Below are 24,691 nucleotides of genomic sequence, written 5' to 3'. Positions count from 1 at the left end.
GGCTCTCCGTGTGCCCAGAAGACATAATGGAAAAGCCAACCTTGTTCACTAACTAGGGAAAAGCCAGAACAGCCAAATACCAACATCTAGAGACCAGAGTCAAGGCATAAAGAAAGGTCATCGACATGATATCAGCAACCGGGAGTCCCTGTTGGGTACACCTAATGTGGTACCTGCATCCCAGAGTCCTGCTGGGTAATTCACACTGACCCTGCTTGAGGCATGCCTCAGGCTTCTACACATGTGACTGCATTTGGCCCTAACAAGTCTCTTTTCTGGAGAATGGCCTGCAATTAATCTCACTTATTACCTCTGAAAAGTAACAACAGAGGAATGGCGGGCCAAGTCCAACTCCAGAGTGTCTAGGGAACTGCAAGCCGCACGGCCAGGTCTCAGACTGTCTGGGCAAGTTGTGGGCTCTTTGCCTTCCTCTCCCACAACAAAGCCTGAGGAGGGACTCCAGACAGACCAAAGGAACCAGGGGATTTGAGGCGCTGGGCTGAGCTCACGCTGACCCAATGGGAGACGACAGCCCTGAGGCTACATTTGGAGCCGTTTCCAACGGCAAGGGAAGAATAAGGCTGTCGGGTGAAAACTTGTGTGATCCATAAAAAGGAGAACAATGGGAACACGGGGCAGTGAAGAGTAACGCTATCTGTGAGTTCTCGTGAGTCACCGTTTCTTCATTCCTGTGGCTACCAAGTCTCCACATTCTCCGGCAAGCTGATGAAAGAGCAGCCAGCTCGGGGAGTCTCTTTACATCTTAGCTCTGCTGGGCAGCCGCCTTTACTGAATTAGCAGGCTGTATCAGCCTGGAATCGACTGCTACTATCACAGAAACTAGTGAGAGTACCTTTTATTTACTTAGCCCCCACTTCCAAGGAGATCAAAGGCAAGCCAAAAGCTCTCAAAACAGACCAGTTTATACGTAAGTATGTTTACCCTATAAAAAGATTAAACGAATAGCTTAGGGTCACTTAGTGTCAAAACCAGTAATAAACCTCACATCTCTAAGCTACGAATCCCATATTCATTAAGCTTAGTCACTTCTTACTACAAAGAAGGAACAAGAGACTAAGTCAATGGCCAAAAATACCCACTTCACAGTGACTTACCATGTGAAAATAGAAATCAGGACTCAGGGCTGTGTAGAATGCTTCTGGCTGGGACCTCAGAATTCACTTAGCACTCACTGCTCTTGGGTGGCTGCTCCCGGAATTCCATGTGGAACTGGAATGCCCAAGTTGAGCCCCCAGCTGTCCTAGCAACCAGAGGTTACCAAGGAGCCACAGAGGCCATCCCAGGGCTCCCTGGACTTCACTGGAACCTGGCAACTGGCCTTTATGCTTAAAGAAAAGCAAGTAGAGCTGATGTAGACAATTAAGTCAGAATGGAAAGCTGAGGGGACTTCATGGAGACTGCATTCTGGCTGCAGAGGCACTGAGGCAGAGAGAGGATGCCAGGTCACTGCAGGGCTCCCAGGCTGGCTGGGAAAGTCAAAGGAAACTAGGTCTTGGCTGTGACTCTGACACACCCCACCATCTCCCCTCTTATTTCTAACAGGTGTTGCCAAGAGAAAGCTCTACAGCCAGCCAGAATTTTCATTAAAGCCCCTCCCCCAAATACGCAAATTGCAAAAAGTTCCACTTCTTTAAATGTGTACTCTGACATCTTGTTTACAGTATGGAAAGTGCCGGTCACTGTCACCCAGCTACAATAGCAGAGATTGTAGCAAACGTGCATTCTACAGGAATGGCCCTGTCGTGTCAGGAAAACAGGATACTTGCAAACATTTGTAAGGTGAATAAAGCTCTCAGTATGAGCAGAGCTTCTTTTATAACTTGTTTCAGTAGTGTGGTTATTCTGTAGATTATAAATCAGACAACAGACTTCCCTGTGGAGAGGACTGTGTGGAGGGCTCCCTGTCTCAAAAGTGCTGCAGCCCTGTTTGTCTCCAACTCTTCTAGTCCTCAATGAGATGGTCTTTCGATCCCAACCACAATGACTATGGGAATAGGAGACACCATTCCAGAGCATGATGTAATGTGTTTATGTTTATGTCACTTCCTGGACATGGTTTCTGGTTCCCGAATCAGCTCCTTAAATACTAATTCTGACACGAGTAGAAACTTCAACAGTTAGGTACTTCCTCCCTCCCCAGGTCTTCGGTCTTCCTTCTCAAGCTTCCAGCAAAGCAGCACAGAAGAGGCAGCAGCAGGAACCACTGGTGTTGGGGGTGGGGGGAGTGGGGGGGGGCAAACAAGTCACTGCGACGCCTGACAGCTTCATGCCAAGGGAAGAGGATCCCCGTGGTCAGAATGCTTCACTCACTTCTGAGGGACTGATGCTGCTGAATCCATACTCACTAACCACTACAGCAAGATGGAGTAGATCACTCTCTCGGTCAGGAAATTTCATATAGACAACAGTAGTTCAAACAGTGCTAGAAAATACATCATCTATATCACAGTTTGTCACCCCAATATTGTTCTTTTTAAAAAATTACTAGATAGGAGTGATGGTGCAGCACCCTTTTAATCCCAGCACTCAGGTAAATCTCAGTGAGTTCCAAGCCAGGCAGGGCTACATAGACCTTCTCTCAAAATCAAAACAAAACAACTTGAAGTTGGATGGTTAGGGAGGTGGAAAGGATCTGGGAGGAGTAGAGGGAGAGGAAAGAATATGATCAAAATATATTGTATAAAAAAAGCAGTAAAATGGAGAAAACACAAAACAAAATAACAAAACATTAATAATTATTACTCTGTGTGTCGGTGTGTGCACATGCCGTGGCATCCCTGCTGAGGTCAGAGGACAACATCCTGGAATGGCTCTCCTTCCACAGTGGGTTCTATGGGTTAACACCAGGTGGTCGGGTTGGTGAGCCAAGCACACCCCCAAGTGTTGTATGATATTTTGTTAGTGCTCTGACAAATAAAGCTTGCCTGGAGATCACAGGGCAGAGCTAGTCACTAGTTAACCATAGAGGCCAGGTGGTGGTGGCACATACCTTTAATCTCAGCACTTGGGAGGCTCACACCTTTGATCCCAGCACTTGGGAGGCTCACACCTTTGATCCTAGCACTTGGGAGGCTCACACCTTTAATCTCAGCACAATTAGGAGGTGGAGACAGAAACAGAAGGCAGGTAGAGACAGGCTCTCACTCCACATTTGGTTTGAGGATTCGTAGAGGTAAGTCTCCAATGGCTGCTACTCTGCTTCTCTGATCTTCAGGTTATTATCCTAATATCTGACTCCTGGTTTTAACTGATAAGACTAATTAGGATCACGCTTCATCTGGCATCTAACTTTTGGGGCATGAATTCATGAAAAAGCCACTTGCCTGTGGCTTTGCAGCCACCAGCACATGCTGGAGCTGCACTCGGGGCTGCCGCCAGAGTCACCACCTTGCCAGCTAGGTTTTCCTTTCTTTTTTCCCAAAGCCCTCTGAGCGAGTTTGGGATTTTCTGTTGAAGCCTCCCTGCAGCAAACTCCATTGGCACTTGGGCTCCAAACACTGCCGGAGTTAGCCCCTCACCATGGGCCAGCTCTGTCTTTAGGCAGCTCCTGCCACTCATGCTTCTTCCCCATGATTCCCTGTGTGTGTTTTTCAGACAGACAGCTCCCTCTCCCAGTGGGTTATGGGCTTTCCTCAGACCCCTCCTCGGGCTGTTGCCACACTAGGTAGCTGCCTTGACACCCGCTCGGGTGTCTACCATTCTACACAGCAGTCAGCCTCACACTTCACCGTCATCATCAGAAGACTTGGTGAGATAATTGGGAATTATCAAAAGGGGGAATTAGTTTTTTTTTTTTTTTAAAAAAAGAGAATTATTTTCCACATTAGAAAATGGGAAACACTACTACGATGGAGGCAGTTAGATCTCTGTATGATTACACAATGCATGGTTTAAAAATGGAACAATTAAATGAAGGGATAATCAACTGGGATTGACATAATGTTAATTATCATTTTGGTAATTCTTATTAAGGTTTGATAATTCTTGGTTTATCTCTAAAAAAGTTGGTTGATGTGAGTGCCAAGAACAGGCCTTAGAAAAACTTATTAAAACAGATTATAGAGATATTGAGACCCAGACAGAGGAATTTAGAGAACGAATCTCATTATAAAATTAAGAGAGGAAAACAGCCCAAGGTTTTCAAACAACCAACCTTAATTTACCCAGTCACCTTACAGGAACAACTTGAAAATAACAAATATCCCCAAGGCTGTGTAAGAGCTGACTGGATTCCTGTGGAAACGTTAGATTTGAGGAGATTTAAGGAAGTGATAGTCTCATATGTTAAGCATTCACCTTTTGTGAAACAGATGTTAAATTCACGGTCAATTAGTAACAATTGCCCCAGAAGACTGGAGAGACTTGATTATGGCAGTATTGGAGTCTGGTCCCCAATTACAATGGAGGACCTAATGGAATGATGAGGCTAGGACCACTAAACAATGAAGTAGGGCTAGAGGTATTGAAATCTCCCAAGACCAACTTCTTGGAGAGGGCAATTATGTTGATGTACAAAGACAGTCTCTATATGATGACCACACCCTAGGTCTATGCCGTATAACAGATCTGAATGCTTGGGACAGAACTAAAGACGTCAGAAAGAGAACTGAGTCATTTACTAAAGTTAAACAGGGCCCAAAAGAAACTTTCACTGATTTTTTTTTTTTAAAGATTGATCTCAGATGTAAATAGAATGATACTAAATTCAGAAACTAGACAAATAATAATTGAGCGTTTGGCTTTTGAAAATGCTAATTCACAATGCAAAAGGGTAATTAGGCTTTTAAATACAAGATCAGCACCCACAGAGGAAAGCATCTGAGATATAGTCAATATTGAATCTCATAATCATGATGATGCTTGGATAGGAGAGGTGATTTCCAGAGGCTTGAAGAAAAATCAAAATATCGGGTGTCTTAATTGTGGCAAACAAGGTCACCTAAGAAGGGATTGTAGACAGGGTGTTCCTAAAAATAACGATTTTTTTTCTAAGAATAATCCAAACAGAAGACTCCCTCCCTTCTGGAGTACACAGTAGGTGTGGCAAAGGCAGACATTATGAATGTAGATGAAAAAAGGACAGACAAGGTAACCCTCTACTGTTGGGAAACACCTTGGGGGACCTCTTGCAGGCCCCCATGTCAAATTTGGTTTAGTCATTCCCTGTCACCATGGGGGAACTCCGCCCCAGAGCAATTAAAGGACCTAATGCTTATTGTAAAAACCCAAACTACTCTGGATGATAGAACAGCTTTAGGAGATAAAACCAAAAATTTTAGGAGAAACCATAAAGCAAATATTTTGGCAAACTTCTATAAATGATCAAAGACCAAAGCTAAAGATATGAATAAATGACATTGTAATTGAAGGTCTTTTATACACAGGGGCAGATGTAACAATAACTGCCCCAGAATCTTGACATCCAAATTGCCCTCTTCAGGAGGTAAATGTTCAGCTTTTAGGGATTGGAACTTTTTCTCAGGTAAAACAAAGTGCAAGATGGATCAAATTTATAGGGCCAGAAGGACATGGAGGAAAATTAAAGCCATATGTGGCTAATATAGCAATGAATATATGGGAACGTGATTTGTTACAGCAATGGAATACCCAGATTAACATTCTTCCAATCTCAGAAACAAACAATAAACTAATATATGTTCCTGGGAAAAATATTAAAAGGTATTATAAAGAACAGTTACTGACCATTCAGGCTATACAAAAACAGGGCACAACAACTGCTGATCTTTCAAAATACCAACAACCCCACCTTTAAAATGGTTAACTGACAAACCTGTCTGGGTGGAACAATGGCCTTTGACATCAGAAAAATTACAGACCTTAGAACAGCTGGTACAGGAGCAGCTAAATGCTCAAAAATGAGGAATCGACCAGTCCTTGGAATTCTCCTATATTTGTTATTAAAAAGAAATCTGGAAAATGGAGAATGGTAATGGTTCTAAGGGCTGTTAATAAAACGATTCAGTCAATGGGCTAAATATAATTTCCTTACCTTCTCTAGTACCTAAAGGATGGTCTATTATAGTTATTGATTTAAAAGACTGTTTCTTCACTATACCTTTACAAGAAAAGGATAGACAAAACTTTGCCTTCATGGTGCTTACTAATAATAATTCTCAGCCTGTTAAGAGATATCAATGGCAGGTTCTCCCATAAGGGATGTTAAACAGCCCCATCCTATGCCAATATTTTGTATGACAGCTTTTGGAAATGATTAGTGTACAGTTTCTTCAATCTATAGTTTACCAGTATATGGAGGACATCTTACTAGCTGATTCGAATGTAGATACTTTACACAAAATGTTCGAAGAACTAAAGAAAGTTTTGCCTTGCTGGGGATTATAAATTGCTCCTGAAAAAATACAAAGAGGGAGATTCTTTTATTAATTACTTAGGATATAAAATAGGTCTAAAAAACAAAAAACGAAACAAACAAACAAAAACAACTCCAAAAGGTACAAATCAGGAGATCAACTGTGGACTCTTAATGACTTTCAAAAATTGTTGGGAGACATTGCCCATCTATGGCCCACTATTGGAGTAACAACTCAAGAATTGAATTATTTGTTTCAAACCTTAAATATGTGACAAGGATTTAAATAGTCCCAGAGAATTATCAGCCTAAGCTGGCTTCAGTGGAAACAAAATTACAGGATGCATATATGGATCATTTGGATCTGGAGCTTGATTGCATTCTGGTTATTTTACCCTCTACACATTTCCCTACAGGGATTTTAATGCAGAGGGAAGATATTGTCTTAGAACGGATATTTTTACCACACAGAGTAAAAAATTAAAGACATATGTGGGAAAGGTTTCTGAGTTGATTCTAAAAGGAAAATTAAGACTTCATCTGACCCAGGTAGTGGTGACGCACACCTTTAATCCCAGCACTCAGGGAGGCAGAGGCAGGCGGATCTCTGTGAGTTCAAGGCCAGCCTGGTCTACAGAGCGAGTTCCAGGACAGGTTCCAAGCTCCACAGAGAGAAATCTTGTCTCAAAAAAATCAAAAACAAAACAAAACAAAACAAAAAAAAAGACTTAATCAATCGACAGGAATAGACCCAGCAGATATTGAATTGTCGTACCTTTTACTAATGTGGAAATTTCCTCTTTATGGGCAGAAAATGAATATTGGCAAAGAGCTTGCAGTAATTTTTTTGGAGAGATTAACAACAAATATCCCCAAAGCAAGAGAATTCAGTTTATAAAGAGAACTAACTGGATCCTTCATCATTGTACAAGGAACACCAATTTCTGGAGCCCCTGCATTCTATACTGATGAAAACAAATCAGTTAAGTTATAAGTCAGGAAATTTAAGTAAAGTGGCTCAAAGTCCTTATGATTCTGTCCAAAAGTCAGAATTATATGCTATTCTCATGGTATTAATGGATTTTACAGAACCTCTTAATATTGTTACTGACTCTCAATATGTAGAAAGAGTTGTTTTACACATAGAAACCACTGAACTTATTTCTGATGAAGCAGAATTAACTTCGTTATTTCTATGATTATAGGAACTAGTCAGGAATAGGAATTAGCTCATATATATATAACACATATCAGAGCCCATACGGTCTGCCAGGCCCTTTAGCACAAGGTAATGATGAAATTGATCAACTTTTGGTAGAAAATGTGCTAGGTGCCTCATAATTTCATAAAACATACCATGTCAATAGCCAAGAGTTTGAAAAAAGATTTTTCCATCACTTAGCAACAAGCCAAGGAAATCATAAGAAAATGTCCTACTTGTTCCTTGTATAATCAAACTCCACTAGCTGCAGGAATTAACCCAAAGGGCACTCAAGGAAATGAAATTTGGCAAATGTATGTGTTTCATTTTGCAGAATTTGGAAAATTAAAATATGTACACCATACCATAGATACATATTCAGGATTTCAATGGGCAACTGCTTTGAGTTCTGAAAAGGCTGATTCTGTAATTATACATCTATTAGAAGTCATGGTCATCATGGAAATACCTATACAAATTAATACTGACAATGTTCCAGCATATGTGTCTAGTAAAATGAAACAGTTTCGTGTTACAACTTAAAGGATATTACAGGTATACGATACAATCCTATAGGACAAGCAATTACAGAAAGATCTAATTGAACTCTAAAGGATATGCTTAATAAACAGAAAAGGGTAATAAAGACCCTCAGAGATAGATTGCATACAGCTTTATTAACTTTAAATTTTCCAAATGCTAATGAGAAAGGAACAACAGCTGCAGAGAGACATTGGATAATAGAAAAAAACTACTGAATTAAATCAGCCTGTATACTTTAAAGATGTGCTGACCTCAGAATAGATACCAGGATATGTGTTATGTTGGGGAAGAAGTTTTGTTTTTGTTTCCACAGGAGAAGAAAAGCTATGGATACTATCAAAATTGATAAATATTAGATTTGAACAAGAGAGAGCTCTTGATTAGAAAAGGTGATAGGTCATCAACCAGCATGACTATTCAATCTAAACTAACTTGTAAGACTAACAAATGCTTTTCATTTGATCAGATATAACTTGCCAAAAGGGACCCTCCCCAAAGTTAGGGTTCGGGCACAGTTTTGTTTTTGTCATTCCAGGAGAATGAAGGCTAAGGAATCTGAAGACCACTGGACAAATGAGACATCTGAAGAAAAAGGATGAATCATCCAGAGAAAATGTCCCAAGAAAAATAACAAATTGGCCTATTGATATATCACATTTCCAACAGGATAAAATTTCATAAATCTTCCTAAATGTTTGTTCTTTTTTTTTTTTTTTTTTCAAGATAGGGTTTCTCTATGTCATTTTGGTGCCTGTTCTGGATCTCACTCTGTAGACCAGGCTGGCCTTGAACTCACAGAGATCTGCCTGGCTCTGCCTCTCAAGTGCTGGGATTAAAGGTGTGTGCCACCACCATCCAGCTAAATGTTTGTTTCTGCTGGTCTTTTTATAGTTCCAGTTCAATTAAAAATTAAAGCTGGCTTTGGAGTTGGGAGTTTGGGTCTCTCCTTCTCTAAACCCAAGCATATTTTTAAAAGAAAATTCAGAGTCTCTGTTTCATATTAGAAGAGCCACCTGGTATGGGACAAAAGAAAACCAAAATCGAGGAACTATTATTGTCAAAAATCTCTTACCCCTCAAATTCATACTGACTCTTTAAAACTTTTCTTTAGGTATAGTTCTATCCTAAAATTTAAACTCTCTGTTTTGATATTAATGATCTTTAAGTTTTCTACAGTGAACGATAAAATTTCCCAACAGTCATCTCTGAAGTCTCCATAAAGACGATGGTGCCCCACAACAATGATCCCACTTGGACTATGGTAACACCACTAAGCTGACAAACACCACCCAAAGATGGGCTTTGGACTATAAACTGCTCAGGACAATTTCAAGGTGGCTGGCTGAGATGATCCAGCTTCACAGACTACTCTAGCCAGGACTTGGGACAAGACCTGCACTTTTCCATTACAAAGAGACTGGACAAGAAATGATATAGCTAGCTCTCCCAGAACTTGACAATTATCCCAATTTTTTTTTTCAGGGTCTTCTAAAGATGCCGTCAACCCCAGACAGCAGGAAGTAATTTTAACATGACGCCCATATTCCCAAGAGGTGGGCTGGTTGGTTTTTGGTTGTTCAGTGGGTTATGGATAATTTGTCATTGTTTAGGGAGTTGGTTACAAATTGTTATTGGTAACGGTCAAGAAAAAAGCTGAACAAAGGAGATTAAATTCAGGGATCTTGTTCTAAAAAGAAAAAGTGGGGATATAGACATAGGATAAAAAGATAGATTATTGAATCTACTTTTAGACCAAAAAAAGTCACTTCTAGTTTTAAATAATTTACATCAGCTTGGAGTTTTGTATATTGATAGAAATTCGAGGTTCTTTTTGTTATACTGCATATATGTTAGAGAAATGATAGGATAAAAAGGTAGACTATTGAATCTACTTTTGAACCAAAAAAGCAACTATTAGTTTTAAATATTTTACATTGATATGGATTTCTGTATATTGATACAAATTTAAGGTTATTTTTGTTAGAACATACTATACATACATTTCTACTCTTGTTCAAGGTATTGTACCTAAACAGCTCATCTAACAATGTAATATGAATTTCTAGTCCTTGAAAGTTATTATTACAAACTATTTAAGATAATAAAGAAATGGAAGTTAGTATTTAGTCACCTATTACAATCAAACTTATAGTCATGTTAGGTATGTTTTCAAGGTCAAACAGATATATTTTAGATAGTCAGGTGGTCATCAGACACTTCAGAGATCTACAGAATATGGCATTTAAAATGTTTTAATAACATAAGTTTTTTCATTCACCCCTCCCCCCTTTTGACCATGAGATATGTCTGCTCTGGCAGTACCAATTTACTTCAAAGAAGATGATAGGCATTGAAGAAACTCCATATGGAGTTTACTTTCTCTGTGGCAAAAGTTAGCCAATGGGCAAGAGAGTGCCCTTGCCTCGATTGCTGACAACATGCTGTCCAAATTGGACAAGCATAACAGAAAAGTGACTGCAGAATTTTGATAAAGCAAGGTGGGATAGTCCTTCAAAAATCCTGTTTCACAGATAGGTCTGTCATATATTCTAGGCCTGTAGGCTGAAAATGGATGCCCCAACATTGCACAGGAACTTTGGGTGGCTGCAGCTGTTTCTGTCATTTCTTAGTTTTGGAAATTGTTTGCTTTGCACTTCCTGTTTATTCATGTAATATTATATCCGTCTCAGGTCTCTGATGGAGTTGAAGACTTTATAGTTATAGTTTTCCCTTTTAACAAATTCAGAAAAGACACTCACAAAAGAGGTGTAAAGTGTATAAGGTTGAGAGACATTGAAAGATAGTTTTGGTAATGCAAGTTAGGATAGAACGTGAATTAGGTACAACACTTTTGACTCACCAAGATTAGATAATGTAGTATTTTCTCTGAATTTTTCAAATGCTAATGGACTAGGCATTGTTAATTTAATTATTGTGTGATACATTTGTATACAGTTATTGTATTTATCGTATATAGTTTTTCTGTTAGGTAAAAAGGGGAAATTATGTGATATTTTGTTTGTGTTCTGACAAAGCTTGCATGGAGATCAGAGGGCAGAGCCAGCCACTAGTTAACCCTAGGGGCCAGGTGGTGGTGGCACACACCTTTAATCCTAGCACTTGGGAAGCTCACACCTTTAATCTGAGCACTTGGGACGCTCATGCCTTTAATCCCAGAACAACTGGGAGGTGGAGGCAGGAATATAAGGCAGGTGGGGACAGGATCCCACCCCCTATTCGTTCTCAGGATTTGTAGAGGTAAGAAGTCTCTAGTGGCTGCTGCTCTGCTTCTCTGATCTTTCAGGTTATTGCCTCAATATCTGACTCCTGGTTTTAATTGATAAAACTAATTAGGATCATGCTTCATCCAAGCATTTTCTGTGTCAGGTTGAGGTTTTCATAGCAAGATCCTTTCTTTGTCTTTTACGACACTGCCACACTTGAAGACTGAGAACCAAGTATTTTGTATTTGAGAATCTAATTCTTATTATATCTTTTTTTCATAAAGGGATTGTTAAAATATAGAAAGAGATTATTATACAGTGCTTTCTTTTTAATTTAGAACTTGCTTTATGTCTAGAATCATTTGGATTTTATCCCCTACCACTTCTTTTCAACTACATGAAGGAAATACCTTCCCACCCCTCAAGTCATCAATATCGGAGGAAGCTTAATTATGTAACTTCAATTATGGCTGGCACTTAATTATGTGACCTGGCTTTTGAAAACATAAGAGACAATGCCCTTCCAACACAGAGTCCAAAGCACCCGAAGCACAAGGTAGTATGAGGTGTAAACAAAGAAGCCTGGGGCAAGCACAAAGTGACAAAATTCAGACCTAAGAATGTCCGAAAGAAGGGAGAATAAACAGAGCAATTTTCCTAACTGTCAGGAACTCCCTTTTCATTTAGTTCTCTTGAAAACAACCTTACAAATTAAAGTAGGCCTTTTGGTTAAGTGCTAGAGGATGTGGACAGGCAAAGAAAAGGCATCTGCTCACTAGACTCTATTCAGAGCTCTCTGTGGCACCATCACACTTGGGACACAGTCGCAGGCAGGCCAGTCCTGGGTAACTCAAATGCTAGCCCTGGGCCCTTCACTCACCTGCTTCCAGGGGGGCTGGAGTGGTTCTCAGGAGTGTGGAGGTCTGACTGTATAGACCACGTCGGGCCACTAGGACTGATGACAGGTCGGAGGGTGGGTGGGGTTGAAGCACTGCTTCTGTTTATGACACCGCTGGCCAAATTCAGGTTTGCCACCTAGAAACGAGGGGGATGGAAATAACTGGATTTTACAGCGTTTTAGGAAAGCATCATGAAACACATATGGGAGCAATCACAGTCTGAGAGACTGACTCATCTGGGCCGCAAGCAGCGGCTGCGACAAAGGCCCAGAGCACAGACTGGCTTCTGTGCACAGGGAGCCGGGTGGGGAACTGGCAGCGTCTGTGAGCTCTAGCAAGCGCGCATTCTGCCCCTGCTCTCTGGATGGCATTGGGGTGAGCCAGGCAATGTTCAAAGCACACAGCCTTTCCTCATCTGGAAGTTCTAAATGCTTAACAAGCTTTAGTTGTAGATAATAATAGTAATAAGAAGTATACAAGAACTCAATCATTTAGAAAGAAAAACCTAGGCAGTCCATTAAAATGAGTATTAATGTTCACAAATAATTTAGAAAGATGGAATGTGACCAGCCAATTTAACATTTTGAACTAGTTTCCACTTGTAAGTGAAAATTATTTTTTAAATATATAAACTGCAAAGAAATGCAAGTTGTAAGACAAAACTGTCACACTGCTTTATAGGAAAGTTCCAGGGTCTGGAGAGATGGCTCAGTGGTTAGGAGCACTGGCTACTCTTACAGAGGACCTGTGTTCAAATCTCAGCACCCACATGGTGGCTCACCATTGCCTGTAAGCTCCAGGAGATCTGGCACCTCCACATAGTCATACATACAGGCAAAATACAAATGCACATAAAAATAAAAATAAATAAATCACTAAAAAAGAAAGAAAAAAGTGCCCAATAATGGCAAGGGGGCAGATTAGACAGTACTTGTGTCACTCGTGTGACTGTGAGTTGAGAGAACTCGTCTAGATATCAACTTAATGACAGTACTAAGGTACACTAGACTACTGTCCACTCTGACGCTTGCTTCTAGACCAATCCAAAGAATGCTGCAGGTGACAATCACAGTGCCCATTAGAACAGCAGGTAGTGTTTATTAGAATTCAGTGAGAAATACAATCTGTGCAAATGAGTACATTACACACACCTCGTGCAAAATCAGAGTCTGGTCATCAGTATAGTGCTGATCCTAATCGTCATTTGGCACAGAAGGAAACAGTGTGGATTGCATTGAGGCCTCAGGATAAACAGCAGAAATAGGGCTCAAGGACCAGAGTTCCACAGTCCTGCTTTATACCATACACTACAGAAAACATGTACTTAAAAGCAAGCATTGTTTTTAACCTCAAAATAGGAGAGGGTATAAATGGCTAACAAGATAGTTACATTTTCCTTCATCCATTTAAGAGAATATTAATATTACTTATTCATTAACTTTTTCCAGAAACACTTGATCTAGGAAGATGATGAAAACTCAAGAAAAAAGATCATGCTAATAAAAAAAATCACAATGTAAATTTCCTTAAACATAAATAGACAGGGCTGGGGATTTAGCTCAGTGGTAGAGCGCTTGCCTAGCAAGTGCAAGGCCCTGGGTTTGGTCCTCAGCTCTGAAACAAACAAACAAACAAACAAACAAACATAAATAGACATGTGGACAAACTTCTCAAAAGCTGGGAAGAAAAATCCAGAATACACAGCATCTACTTCAGCATGGCAATATTTTTTTTCTTGCGCTTCTGTGTATTCTCCATATTTTTAAAATTATTTAATGAGCCGCAGCACTTTTTCAGAGTTGTTAGAGTCACTGCAGTGGTGAGGTACTCGGAGGAAAGCCTGGGCAGTGACAGCAGAGGAGAGAAGGGGAGAGGTGTCCAGGAAAGCATTTCAGGACGGGGTATGCAGAGATGCTGAGAGGGCAAGCCAGTGCTGAGTGCAGGGTTTTGTGAACACGCTGCCAGACAGGGTCTTAGGTCATCAGGCAGGAGAAGCAAGCTGAAGGGAAATGCTTGCCTATGAAACACTTGAAGTGACAAAAGAACCTTGACATTTACAAATGAAAGAATTCACATTTGAAAATGATCTGAAATCAGGAAAACAGAAGAGTCATTTTTAGCACCGGTGTGGTGTGTAGTGTTTCCTCCTTAGCTAGAGAAGGTCCTAAGTGAAAACAGCCCAGGCCAGTGTCTTCTCACCAATGACTCAAACTACTTTTCTTGGACAGAAAGCTGTTTTCCATAGGTCGGGAGCAGTCTCTGGCGACTGTGAGGCTGGTGTGTGGGGCATTGCGGCTCTGCTCTCCAGGGTGGGCCATGCTTTAGAAGAGGCCTCAGGAGCTAACCCTGACTTTCACTTCTGCTCTGCTCTCGGCAGATGCCAGGGACAGAGGAAAGGCACATGGTGACTGTAGAACGCATGAAATGTGGCTGAAAATCATGGGAGTGCCTCTTCTCTGTACCCTAGTCCTTTTGAAGTACTCTGTCCTACTTTTTTGTGTACCCTTCAGGTAGCAAGGGCCATATTATGAGACCATGACACTGACTCCAGCAGGACTTCAGAATACATTCCTAACCCACTGACTTCACGGCTGTCTGAGCTGTTATCACCAGGTGTTTTAAACTAATTTAACATGATCTTGTAGGCTGTAAAAACATCACAATGTGAGAAATGTCGTTGTGATAAGTAAGAGTTGTACTGAAAACCTGGCGGAGAGATGGTTCAGTGGCTAAGAGCACTGGCTGCTCTTCTAGAGGACCAGGGTTGGGTTCTTAACAAGGACATCTGGTGGCTCAAAACTACCCATAACTCCAGTTCCAGAGAATCCAATACTCTCTGCTGGTCTCTGTAGATATACATCCACAGACACATACACTTAAAAAAAAAATAGTTGTACCAAACCGTAATAAAGGGGACTTAATAACAGTTTATAGTGGCTAAAAACAGATTAAACGGTGCACACTTTGCCATGTTTAGCATCAAGGGCAGAGTTTGGAGAATAAAGCATGGAGAGGAGGGGATGGGTTTGATAGAGCTGATAATCCATGCGCTGGCCCAGCAGCCCTTAATTCAACCACCAGTGTTTATACCGCAACAGCAAACACCTGCCTATTGAGTACTCTGTGTGTTATGTATTGCCATCCTTGCAAGATCTCATCCAACCCCGAGTGATGCTCTCACCCCCATTTCACCAACGAGGAAACAAAGGTCTAAAGGAGCTACGCAGCCGCACAAACGCCATACATCAAAGTGTGGCAAGGTCAAGGAGAAAAGAGTGCTGGACTTCAAGCGCATGTGGCATGCTTTTCCTGGACAACACCGCTCAACACCTGCATGGCGGCGCCAGGCTCTTCGGATGCTATGAGTTCACGTGTACTTTACCCATTACTCATAGAGGAAGACACTCCATTTCACAGATGGAGAAAACCGAGGCTCAGGGAGCCACTACAGCGCTTCACCCAAAGCCACGCCCTACAGTCGCAGAACTTGGGCTCGAGTTTCAAAACCCATTTTCTAACTCGGATGTGGGAAAACAATCCTATTTACTCTTAACTTTAGAAAACGTTAAAAGGGCCATCAGATGGGGCCCTCCAGGGCTGAAGGGTGATCATGCAAGCATCAAGAACGCAGTGAGAGCTCCTCCTGCTCCAAGTCCTCTCCCCACTTTCACTCTTCCTCAGAGGGCATCAAAGTGAGAGGAAACCAGCTCAGTCAGCTTCACCCTGTCCCAAGCAGAGGGAAAGGCGGCATGAACGTGCGGCCAGCTTTGAACAGTGTGTGTGTGTGTGTGTGGGGGGTTGTTGATTCATTCACTACCCACTCTTTATTTTGTGTGTGAACCAAGAACTGGCAGCCATTGTGACCTCTGCCCACAGAAAAGCAGGGCGCTGATAATTTACTTAGAGAGATAGCAGTGATTAGTGCTTACATGAGAATACCCGCAGCAGGAAAACTTTCAATGTTCTTACCTTCTTTTCCAAACAAACCGATCTTCACTAAATGGTAACGACCTGGCCCTGACTTTCAGTATTCTATCCTCACCCCCGTTTTGTCTAGAAGTCACTCAACACACACCACAGCTACTGTTCCCACCCCTTGCCTCCGAGATCTGTCTTGCAAGGACTTACATCACCAATAACCAAAAAGAGTGAAGGAGTGAACGGATCTTTTTTGTAAACCATCGTTTTTGTATAGCCACAGAGTTGGCATCTTAATCATATGATAACGGAATATTTGATACAGTGTTGAACAAGAGACAAGGGACAACCTTGGGTCATTCTTATTTTCCAGAACGCTTCCTGCTGATGAACTGTCAATCTGCGCTGTCCAGCAGAACAGCCACTAGCCACATATGGCTCTCGTGTACTTGAAATGTGGCTGGTGCGGCTGAGAAACTTGATTTTAAACATTAATTTTAATTTAATTTAATTTAATTTTGGTTTTTCGAGACAGGGTTTCTCTGTGTAGCTTTGGGGGCTGTCCTGGAACTTGCTCTGTAGACCAGGCTGGCCTTGAATCTATCTGCCTGCTGGGATTAAAGGCGTGTACCACCACCACCGTCTGGCCCTAAACATTAATTTTAAAATGCAACTAGCTAGTGGCTAATTACTGGACGGCACTTCCCTATAGCCTTGACCATCTCTAGATAAATATGTATAATGGATAAGTTACTATATACAAATTATCCTGGTCTTGTCCTAGCCTCTTAGCCTTTTCCATAATGGGCAGAAGAACTTCTTCAAAGGACAGCCTTAGCTAAGGTACACAAGAATACAGTAATACTTGTCATTCTGTTACAGTAGAGGTCATAGGCATTGGGCCAGCCAGCTTCCCTGAACTGTCACTAACTAGAATGCATGTTACTAAACCCGAACTCCCAATTCTTAGATTTGTGGCATTGGCCACAAATGGGTCTAGAAGATAGACAGAGCAATTTAAAAACCACTTTTAATTATAGAAACTGTGGTTCAAAGAATACGCCCATGCTAAGGGAGATGGTTTAGCATTTAAGAGAATTGGCTGCTCTTCCAGAGGACCAGGGTTCGATTACCAGCACCCACAAGGCAGCTCACAACAGTCTGTAACTTCAGTTCCAAGGGATCCAAAGCCCTCTTCTGGCCTTTGCCAGCACTGCACACACATGGTCCACAGACATACAGGAAGGCAAAACATGAACACCCATTATAAAAATTTAAAATAATTTTAAGTGATGAATATTCACATCTTTTTTAAAAGGCTTATTTTATTGTATGTGTTTGAATGTTTTGCATGTATGTACGTGTACCATGTGTCCATAGAAATGAGAGGGAGGTGTTGGCTCGCCTGGAGGTACAGATGGTTGTGAGCCACCGTGTGGGTGCTGGGAATTGAACTCAGGTCCTCTGCAACAGCAACCAGCGCTCTTGACCGCCGAGCCATCTCTCCAGCCCCAATACTCACATCCTTATGTACGAAGTTAGCACAGCAGTCTCAGGGAGCCGTGGGCCCCTGCATTAGCACACTCAGGTGTCCCACCACGGGCCCCTGCATTAGCACACTCAGGTGTCCCACCACGGGCCCCTGCATTAGCACACTCAGGTGTCCCACCACGGGTCCCTGCATTAGCACACTCAGGTGTCCCACCACGGGCCCCTGCATTAGCACACTCAGGTGTCCCACCACGGGTACCATTTTAGCAGTAATGACAATGAAATCATAGGAACCTAACAATGGCTGAATTTAATAAATAGCTCTTTGTAGGTCTTGTGCTCAGCACACTACATGTGAACTATTTACTCTTAAAGACAGATGGAGAAACTGAGGTTGAGACATAAAATAATTGCTAAGGGTGGCCTTTAAATTCAACTTTCAGACTTCCCGGGGCAAAGCCTCCCAATCCTGTGACTCCAACCACAGTGCCAGCATTTGTACCACTGAGCCGTCTCCTCCCAGTTTCCGTCTGTGGACCAGCAGCATCTGCATCCCTGGGCATTGTTCAAGTACAGAGCCCAGTCTCGCCCCAGCGAATCACAACTTCCAGTTAACAAGAGCACGGGCAGTCGGCTTGCCTTGTGTGTTTGAAAACCAAAGGCAGGAACAGGGAAGGGGAACAGGCACTGCTCCCTGTCCGCCACAAAGCTAAGGGACCTTCCAACAGATGGCAGAAATGCCTTGGATGGAGGAAGACATTACAAGGGGATGAGGGGGAAGAGAGAATAATTCCTCCCAAGTCCAGCAGGGCCATGCAGGTTTCACTATTTCTTGGTGTTGTTTAAAAGTATGCTGAGGATGCAAACACACATGAAGCATTTCAAAACAAACCAGAGAGGTCCAAGACTACGTATTATACTGCCATTATTAAAAAATGATTTCCACCTAAAAACCACCAACTCGTCACCTATGCCTCCATCTCCGCTTTCCTCCGGCTGGTTAGCTAAGTGAGTAATTGCCTGTGGGAAATCTGGCCACCAGATCCTACCTCTCTCTGAGTCTTGGGGCCTGCCTGACAGATGTTTCCCTCCTGCCCTTCCCTCTCTCTCAGCTCCCACTCTGTACAGCAGTCAATCCAGATGTTCTACTCCCATCCCCGCTCTTGTGTCCAGTGCCGTGGTGACCTCAGCGCATTTTTTTTCTTTTAGTACCAAACAGTATTTATTTTAGAGGCAGCCTTCCGAATAGGGCAGGTGAGCAAATATCTGAATGTGTGGGCTGAGGACACATTGCATGCATTCCATCTAGACAGGTGTTTAAATTATAGCAGGAATAAATACAGGTGATGGATTGGAAAGGGGGTAGGAGACACAGAGGAGGCGGCCAGTTTCCGGTGCTCGGCCCGCCCAAGTGTTACTGCATGTTACTGCTGTTTGCTGAAGGTAGCGCTGATGCCAGTCCTATAATTAAAATACCATGGGACTGCCCGGATGGATTCCCAGAAAACACCCCCAACCACTCAGACACACACCCTTTTGGCATGCAAAGGGGCTGTCTGGGGACAGCCGTAACTAGATGTCCCTGGCTGAAGTGACATGCTGTCCCACGTGCTCACACAAACTTTACACTTCTAATGCAATTCAACAAAGAATCACTGTGTCGTCTATCAGAAGCAAGGCCATGGGGAGAGTGGGAAGGTACAAAGAGAAATGTGGCCTCAAGTCACACAGGATTTGAGCATCTAAAACTTGAGAAAAAAAAAAACAACAGTATTTGAGATCTCCAAAACACGACAGTGCTAAGAAAATTCAAATACAGCATATGTACTGCCTTAAAAAAAAATACGGAGAGCCATGAACAAGCAGGAAGAAATGTCTGACGCCCAGATAGCTGACCTGGTGAAGGGCAGGCTGCGAGAAGACAGCAAGGAATGGAACAATTCCCTGGGAAGGAGCTACGCTTGCTTGCTCTAGAGACAAAGGAAACTTCTGGAAGCCCCACCCAAGCCATGCTGTATGAGGACTGTGGTGAGGGCAGGCAAACCACGTTGTTTTCTGGGGTGAGTGGGAAAGGACTAAAGGTTAGTGGACAGTTAGGGCAGTTAGGTAAGAGGGGCTAAAGATCGCTTACTGATCTGTCCTTTGTCCCTTGCACCTAGCTCAGGCTTTGGGACTGGGCTTGTGATCTGACCATGAAAGCTTTCCAAGTTCATGTTTCCAGTGTTCATATTTGTTTATTGGATCTGCTTTCTCTGGGATGCTATTCTCCCACAGTGCTGGTGAGGCAAGAGGGAGCTTCCCACCATTTAAAAAGGAGAGGTTAAGGGTGGCGCACGCCTTTGATCTGAGTACTCAGGAGGCAGAGGCAGGCGGAGCTTTGTGAAGTTGAGGCCGGCTGCCAGCCAGGTCTACACAGCAAGTTCTAGGACAGCCAGGACTACATAAAGAGACAGTCTCAATGTCCTCTCCCTCCTACACACACACACACACACACACACACACGGCAGGGGGTGTGTTTAGAGAGGGCATCTGAGGCCAGTTTTGGTCTCGGACCACAGGGAAATATGTCTCTTCTTAGACTCACCCCCCTATGCCTCTCTTCAACAGTAAACTAGTTCAAAAGTCAAGACTGAAGGGTGAGTCTGAGAGGAAGGTATAGAGGAGACCGGCCAGATGAAGTCCCCTTGGGCTTCAGCCTGGTAGGCAAAGATGTGTGTATATATACTGCTTGGCTGTAGTCACCAAAGCTGGTGATTCAGTGTGGATTCTTACAGTAATTACCGCAAGGACTTTCCTCAAAGGTCTTCTCCGGACATCTCTTGAGCCTCAAGGTGGTGAAGGCTACAAACAGCCATCATTGGCTATTACTCAGCTTTTAGGATTCGTGTGTGCAATGACCTCCAGCTTTATCATGGAAAACCAAGTCCAAACACTGATGCTTTGAAACAGTTAGGTTCTTGGTAGATATTTGAAAAGACAGTACAGGTTAACAGATAAAAAGTGATTACTGACCAGCCGGGCGGTGGTGGCGCACGCCTTTAATCCCAGCACTCGGGAGGCAGAGCCAGGCGGATCTCTGTGAGTTCGAGGCCAGCCTGGGCTACCAAGTGAGTTCCAGGAAAGGCGCAAAGCTACACAGAGAAACCCTGTCTCGAAAAACCAAAAAAAAAAAAAAAAAAAAAAAAAAAAAAAAAAAGTGATTACTGTATCCTCTCAAGTCCTCCACCAGAGAGGCCATGGGCAGCATCTGCTTTTATGCATCCATGTCCTACATAACAAACTGTCAACCCTGTAGACAGAGCACTCTCCACCTACAGCAGACGCTTCTATCATGAACAGTTTGCCTGTACTGTGGTAGCTAAGGCCTACCTCAGACCAGGACATGTTTGAGTCTGCGCAAAGAAGGTCTGAAGTCTAGTTGTTCTCAGCACAAGATCAAGGTTTACCATCGCTGCCCTCTGGGGAAAAAACATGACCAGTAAACAGACATAACTATAGCAGAGAGGTTGTGATCCAACCTGCAAAGATAAGAATCAGAAATCCTGCATGTTGGGCTGGAGAGATGGCTCAGAGGTTAAGGGCACTTCCAGAGGTCCTGAGTTCAATTCCCAGCACCCACATGGTGGCTCACAACCATCTGTAATGAGATCTGGTGCCCTCTTCTGGTGTGTAGGCATACATGCAGGCAGAACACTGTATACATAATAAATAAATAAATCTCTAAAAAAAAAAAAAAAGAAACCCTGCATGTTTTATAACTATCTTGTTGTGCTTTGTATCCTAAGGTAAAATGTATTACCTCCAAAGGCTCTCCCTTGGCTATAAATGATCACTGCTATCGAATTGTTTCAGGAGCTAAATGGTAAGGTTCTAGAAGCTTCGTGCCATGCTTGTATTATTAAGTACAAATTCATTTCCTAATTTACCTTACAAATTACAAGCCACTTTAGGACAGGGACTGTATTTTACTCAGGGCTGCATCCCTAGAGCACTCATCTCCTTTTGGTCTCTATTGAGGACTGGTTCCACACCCCCTAGATACCAAAGCTAGAGGGCATTCAAGTCCCTGTAAAAAAGTGGTATGGGGGGGCTGGAGAGATGGCTCAGCGGTTAAGAGCACTGACTGCTCTTCCAGAGGTCCTGAGTTCAATTCCCAGAAACCACATGGTGGCTCACAACCATCTGTAATGAGATCTGGTGCCCTCTTCTGGCCTGCAGGCATACATGCTGTATACATAATAAATAAATCTTTAAAAAAAAAAGAAAGAAAAGATTTGTTTAAAAAAAAAAAGTGGTATGGGGCTAGGGTTAGAGTACTGATCTACTCCATGAGTCCTCGTTCCATCTTCAGCACCCTCCTCCCCTCACAACAGTATAATATCTGAATGTGGTTTGTACACATCCTCCTATATACTTCTACAGACTCACTTCTGGATGATCCCAAATACAACCCACATGAAGTATAAAGGGTTCTTATGCCATATTGTTTAGGAGAAGGAAATGTCAGCACAGACACTTCCTAAATATTTTAAATCTGTGGTTAGTTGAATACAGACATGGACCCTTCAGATACAGACCAACTGTAGCAGTAAATGAAGTGGGTTTCATCCAAAGAAATCCAGCAAACAGTCTTGGCAAAGTCTCGGGGTCCATCCGTCTGGGTCTCTGTCCCCTCCACTGCCTCTCTCCAGTTAGCAGCCAGTTTCTCAGTAAGTAGTGGAGTGGCAAATGTCACTAGAAGGCTAGCAAGGAAATTAGAGGTTCCATATTACCTCTTTCTGCATAGACCACAAGGGAGAGACTGCTTTGGAATTAAAGGAAATAAAAGAAGCAGTGATTAGAGCAAGAGCTAAGTGTTGTTCTGGCTGGTGCCTTGCATAATTTTAGAGACGATGTCTGCCTGCTCTCAAGGCCTCAGGCAAGGTTCTCAGATGGGTGAAATAATAGCTTTGACACACAGATTTTGTTCCCTCTCTGCATAATGACTATACTGCATGGCTTCTTCACGGTACTGAGATGGCAAAGGCTAGCAAAGCACTGGTGACTCATGGTGACTAACCTCAGGCTTACCAGGCCGTTTGCAAACTTCATGTACCTTATTATTTCTTTATCAAGATGGAGATGGAAATCCAACATCAAACATTTCATTAGTAACAGCTTAACTCATGAGTAACTGTGGCACAGAATTCAGGTGTAGCATTCTTTTATTCGTTTTTGGTTTTTCGATACAGGGTTTCTCTGTGTAGCCCCTGCTGTCCTGGAACTCACTCTGTAGACCAGGCTGGCCTCAAACTCAAAGATTCGGTCTGCCTCTGCTTCCTGAGTGCTGGGATTAAAGGCGTGGGCCACCACTACCCAGCCAGGTGTATCATTCTTATCACTATTCAATCTTATCATGGCAGGCCCCCAAATCTTAGATTTCTTTTCTAATAAGATCTACAGGGGTGCTGCATAAAATGACTTCATTAATTCACACAAATATTTATTACTTTGTCTGGGTTTGCCATTCTTTTGAGCATGGAGGAAGGCTGATGAAAGTAATCCTTGCCCTATGGAGGTAACAGTCTAACGCAGAGTGTTACTGAAATATTCATGAATGTATGCAGCAAAGATGGAAAGAGGTTTGAATTTGGATCAAATGACCAATAATGATGGCTACTAGCCTGATACTACCTCAAAGCTTTCAAGGGCTCAAACTTGGAGACGAAGTGTCGATGGATATCGAGAGGGAGCCTGTGGGGGGGATGTCTATGAACACTCTGGAACTGAACACAAGTTTCTATGTGTGCACTTTTTTTTTTTTCAGGAGAAGAGTACATCTTTCATTGGATCCTCAAATGGGATCATGTGGACTGAAAGGAACGCAATTTTGTCTAGAGCTGCCTGGAGAATGACGCCCTCTGCTGTGTTCACATAGGAAAACCCATCAGAACACGAGTGGACCAGTTGGGTGCTGTGGAAACTGTCCTCTCCCAGCTGTGATCTGGAGTGGGGCAATGTGGTGGCTTGTTCCTAACTTGTTTCATGTGTGTCCCTAGAACAAAAGGAAGTCCTTGAACAGGACACAGCACATCTGTTCCAGACGAGAACCCAGAGAGGCAGGTGTGTGCTGCTGGCAAGCTGCTTACACTAAAGAAGAGTGGAGGACGTATTTTTTCAAGGACATAAAAAGGAGTCATCAAGCAATTACACTCTGAGCACTCCTCCAAAGGCACTTCATGAGTATTTATTAAACCACTAGCTACAATAAGCAATAAACACATGTTTTAAGGCAGTTTAAATTCCTCTTTTAATTCCTGGATGCTGATAAAATGAACCGCAAGTTTATACTCCAATCACCAGGAGATAAGGGCTACCATGTTAATCCTATTCTAAAGGGGGTTGGGAAGCATGAGGAATTCTAAAGCACCGATGTGTTAGTGCTGAAGCTTCCTGGCAACCGCCCCCTCTTTTAACACCACCACCTACACAACAGCCTTGCACACTCACAGCTCCAAACAACAGTTAAGTTTGAACACCACCATCTACACAACACCCTTACACACTCACAGCTCCAAACAACAGTTAAGAGCTCCAGAACAAGACCTTCCCGACACTCTCGGGAAGGCAGCCTGAGAAAATAGCCAGATTTTTGCCAATGTATGTTTTCTGTTTTTGTGAGCTGGGGGCTACCGTTAGCCTGATAAGCAGACTTACACATATTAGCAAGGGATTGCCAAGGCTGGATTGTCTCCCCTGTCCAACTAAAAAGAAAGCACTGGTCATCCTACAGAATAATCTAATGAGGGCCTAATTCAACAACTAGCCAATCACCCTGACGGAGCGTATGATTCTCAGCTTGCACCAGGGAGGAGAGAGTGTCTGTAATCATGAAGGAGATGTTTATTCCGTGTCTCTGCAGGCTCAAGCAGAGGCGTAGCGACAGTACTGCAGTGGTGCCACAGAACGGCTGGTTGATGCAATGCTCGGTCATTTTAGTCTGAGGAAAGATCTGGTTTTGACTCAAAGAAGAGGCAGAGACCACAAAGATAAAACCCACAGTCATAGAGATCAGAGTTGGAGT

The 24,691-nt window shown here is 42.7% G+C and overlaps 1 protein-coding gene across 8 annotated transcripts in view; it reads right to left on the bottom strand.

The window, feature by feature from the left end:
- LOC131924501 (tubulin polyglutamylase TTLL5) overlaps positions 1-24,691 on the bottom strand; it is a 181,872-nt gene that overhangs the window by 100,822 nt on the left and 56,359 nt on the right. For all 8 annotated transcript variants that reach the window (XM_059279808.1, XM_059279811.1, XM_059279812.1 and 5 more), the window contains one exon: positions 12,201-12,355. In XM_059279808.1, the coding sequence (XP_059135791.1) occupies positions 12,201-12,355 (155 nt within the window). The remainder of the gene's footprint in view (positions 1-12,200; positions 12,356-24,691) is intronic.

Source organism: Peromyscus eremicus, chromosome 14 (assembly GCF_949786415.1).
Source record: "Peromyscus eremicus chromosome 14, PerEre_H2_v1, whole genome shotgun sequence".
Lineage (NCBI taxonomy): Eukaryota > Metazoa > Chordata > Mammalia > Rodentia > Cricetidae > Peromyscus > Peromyscus eremicus.
Note: the sequence above shows the minus strand (reverse complement) of the source record. Positions and strands in the feature narration are given on the sequence as shown.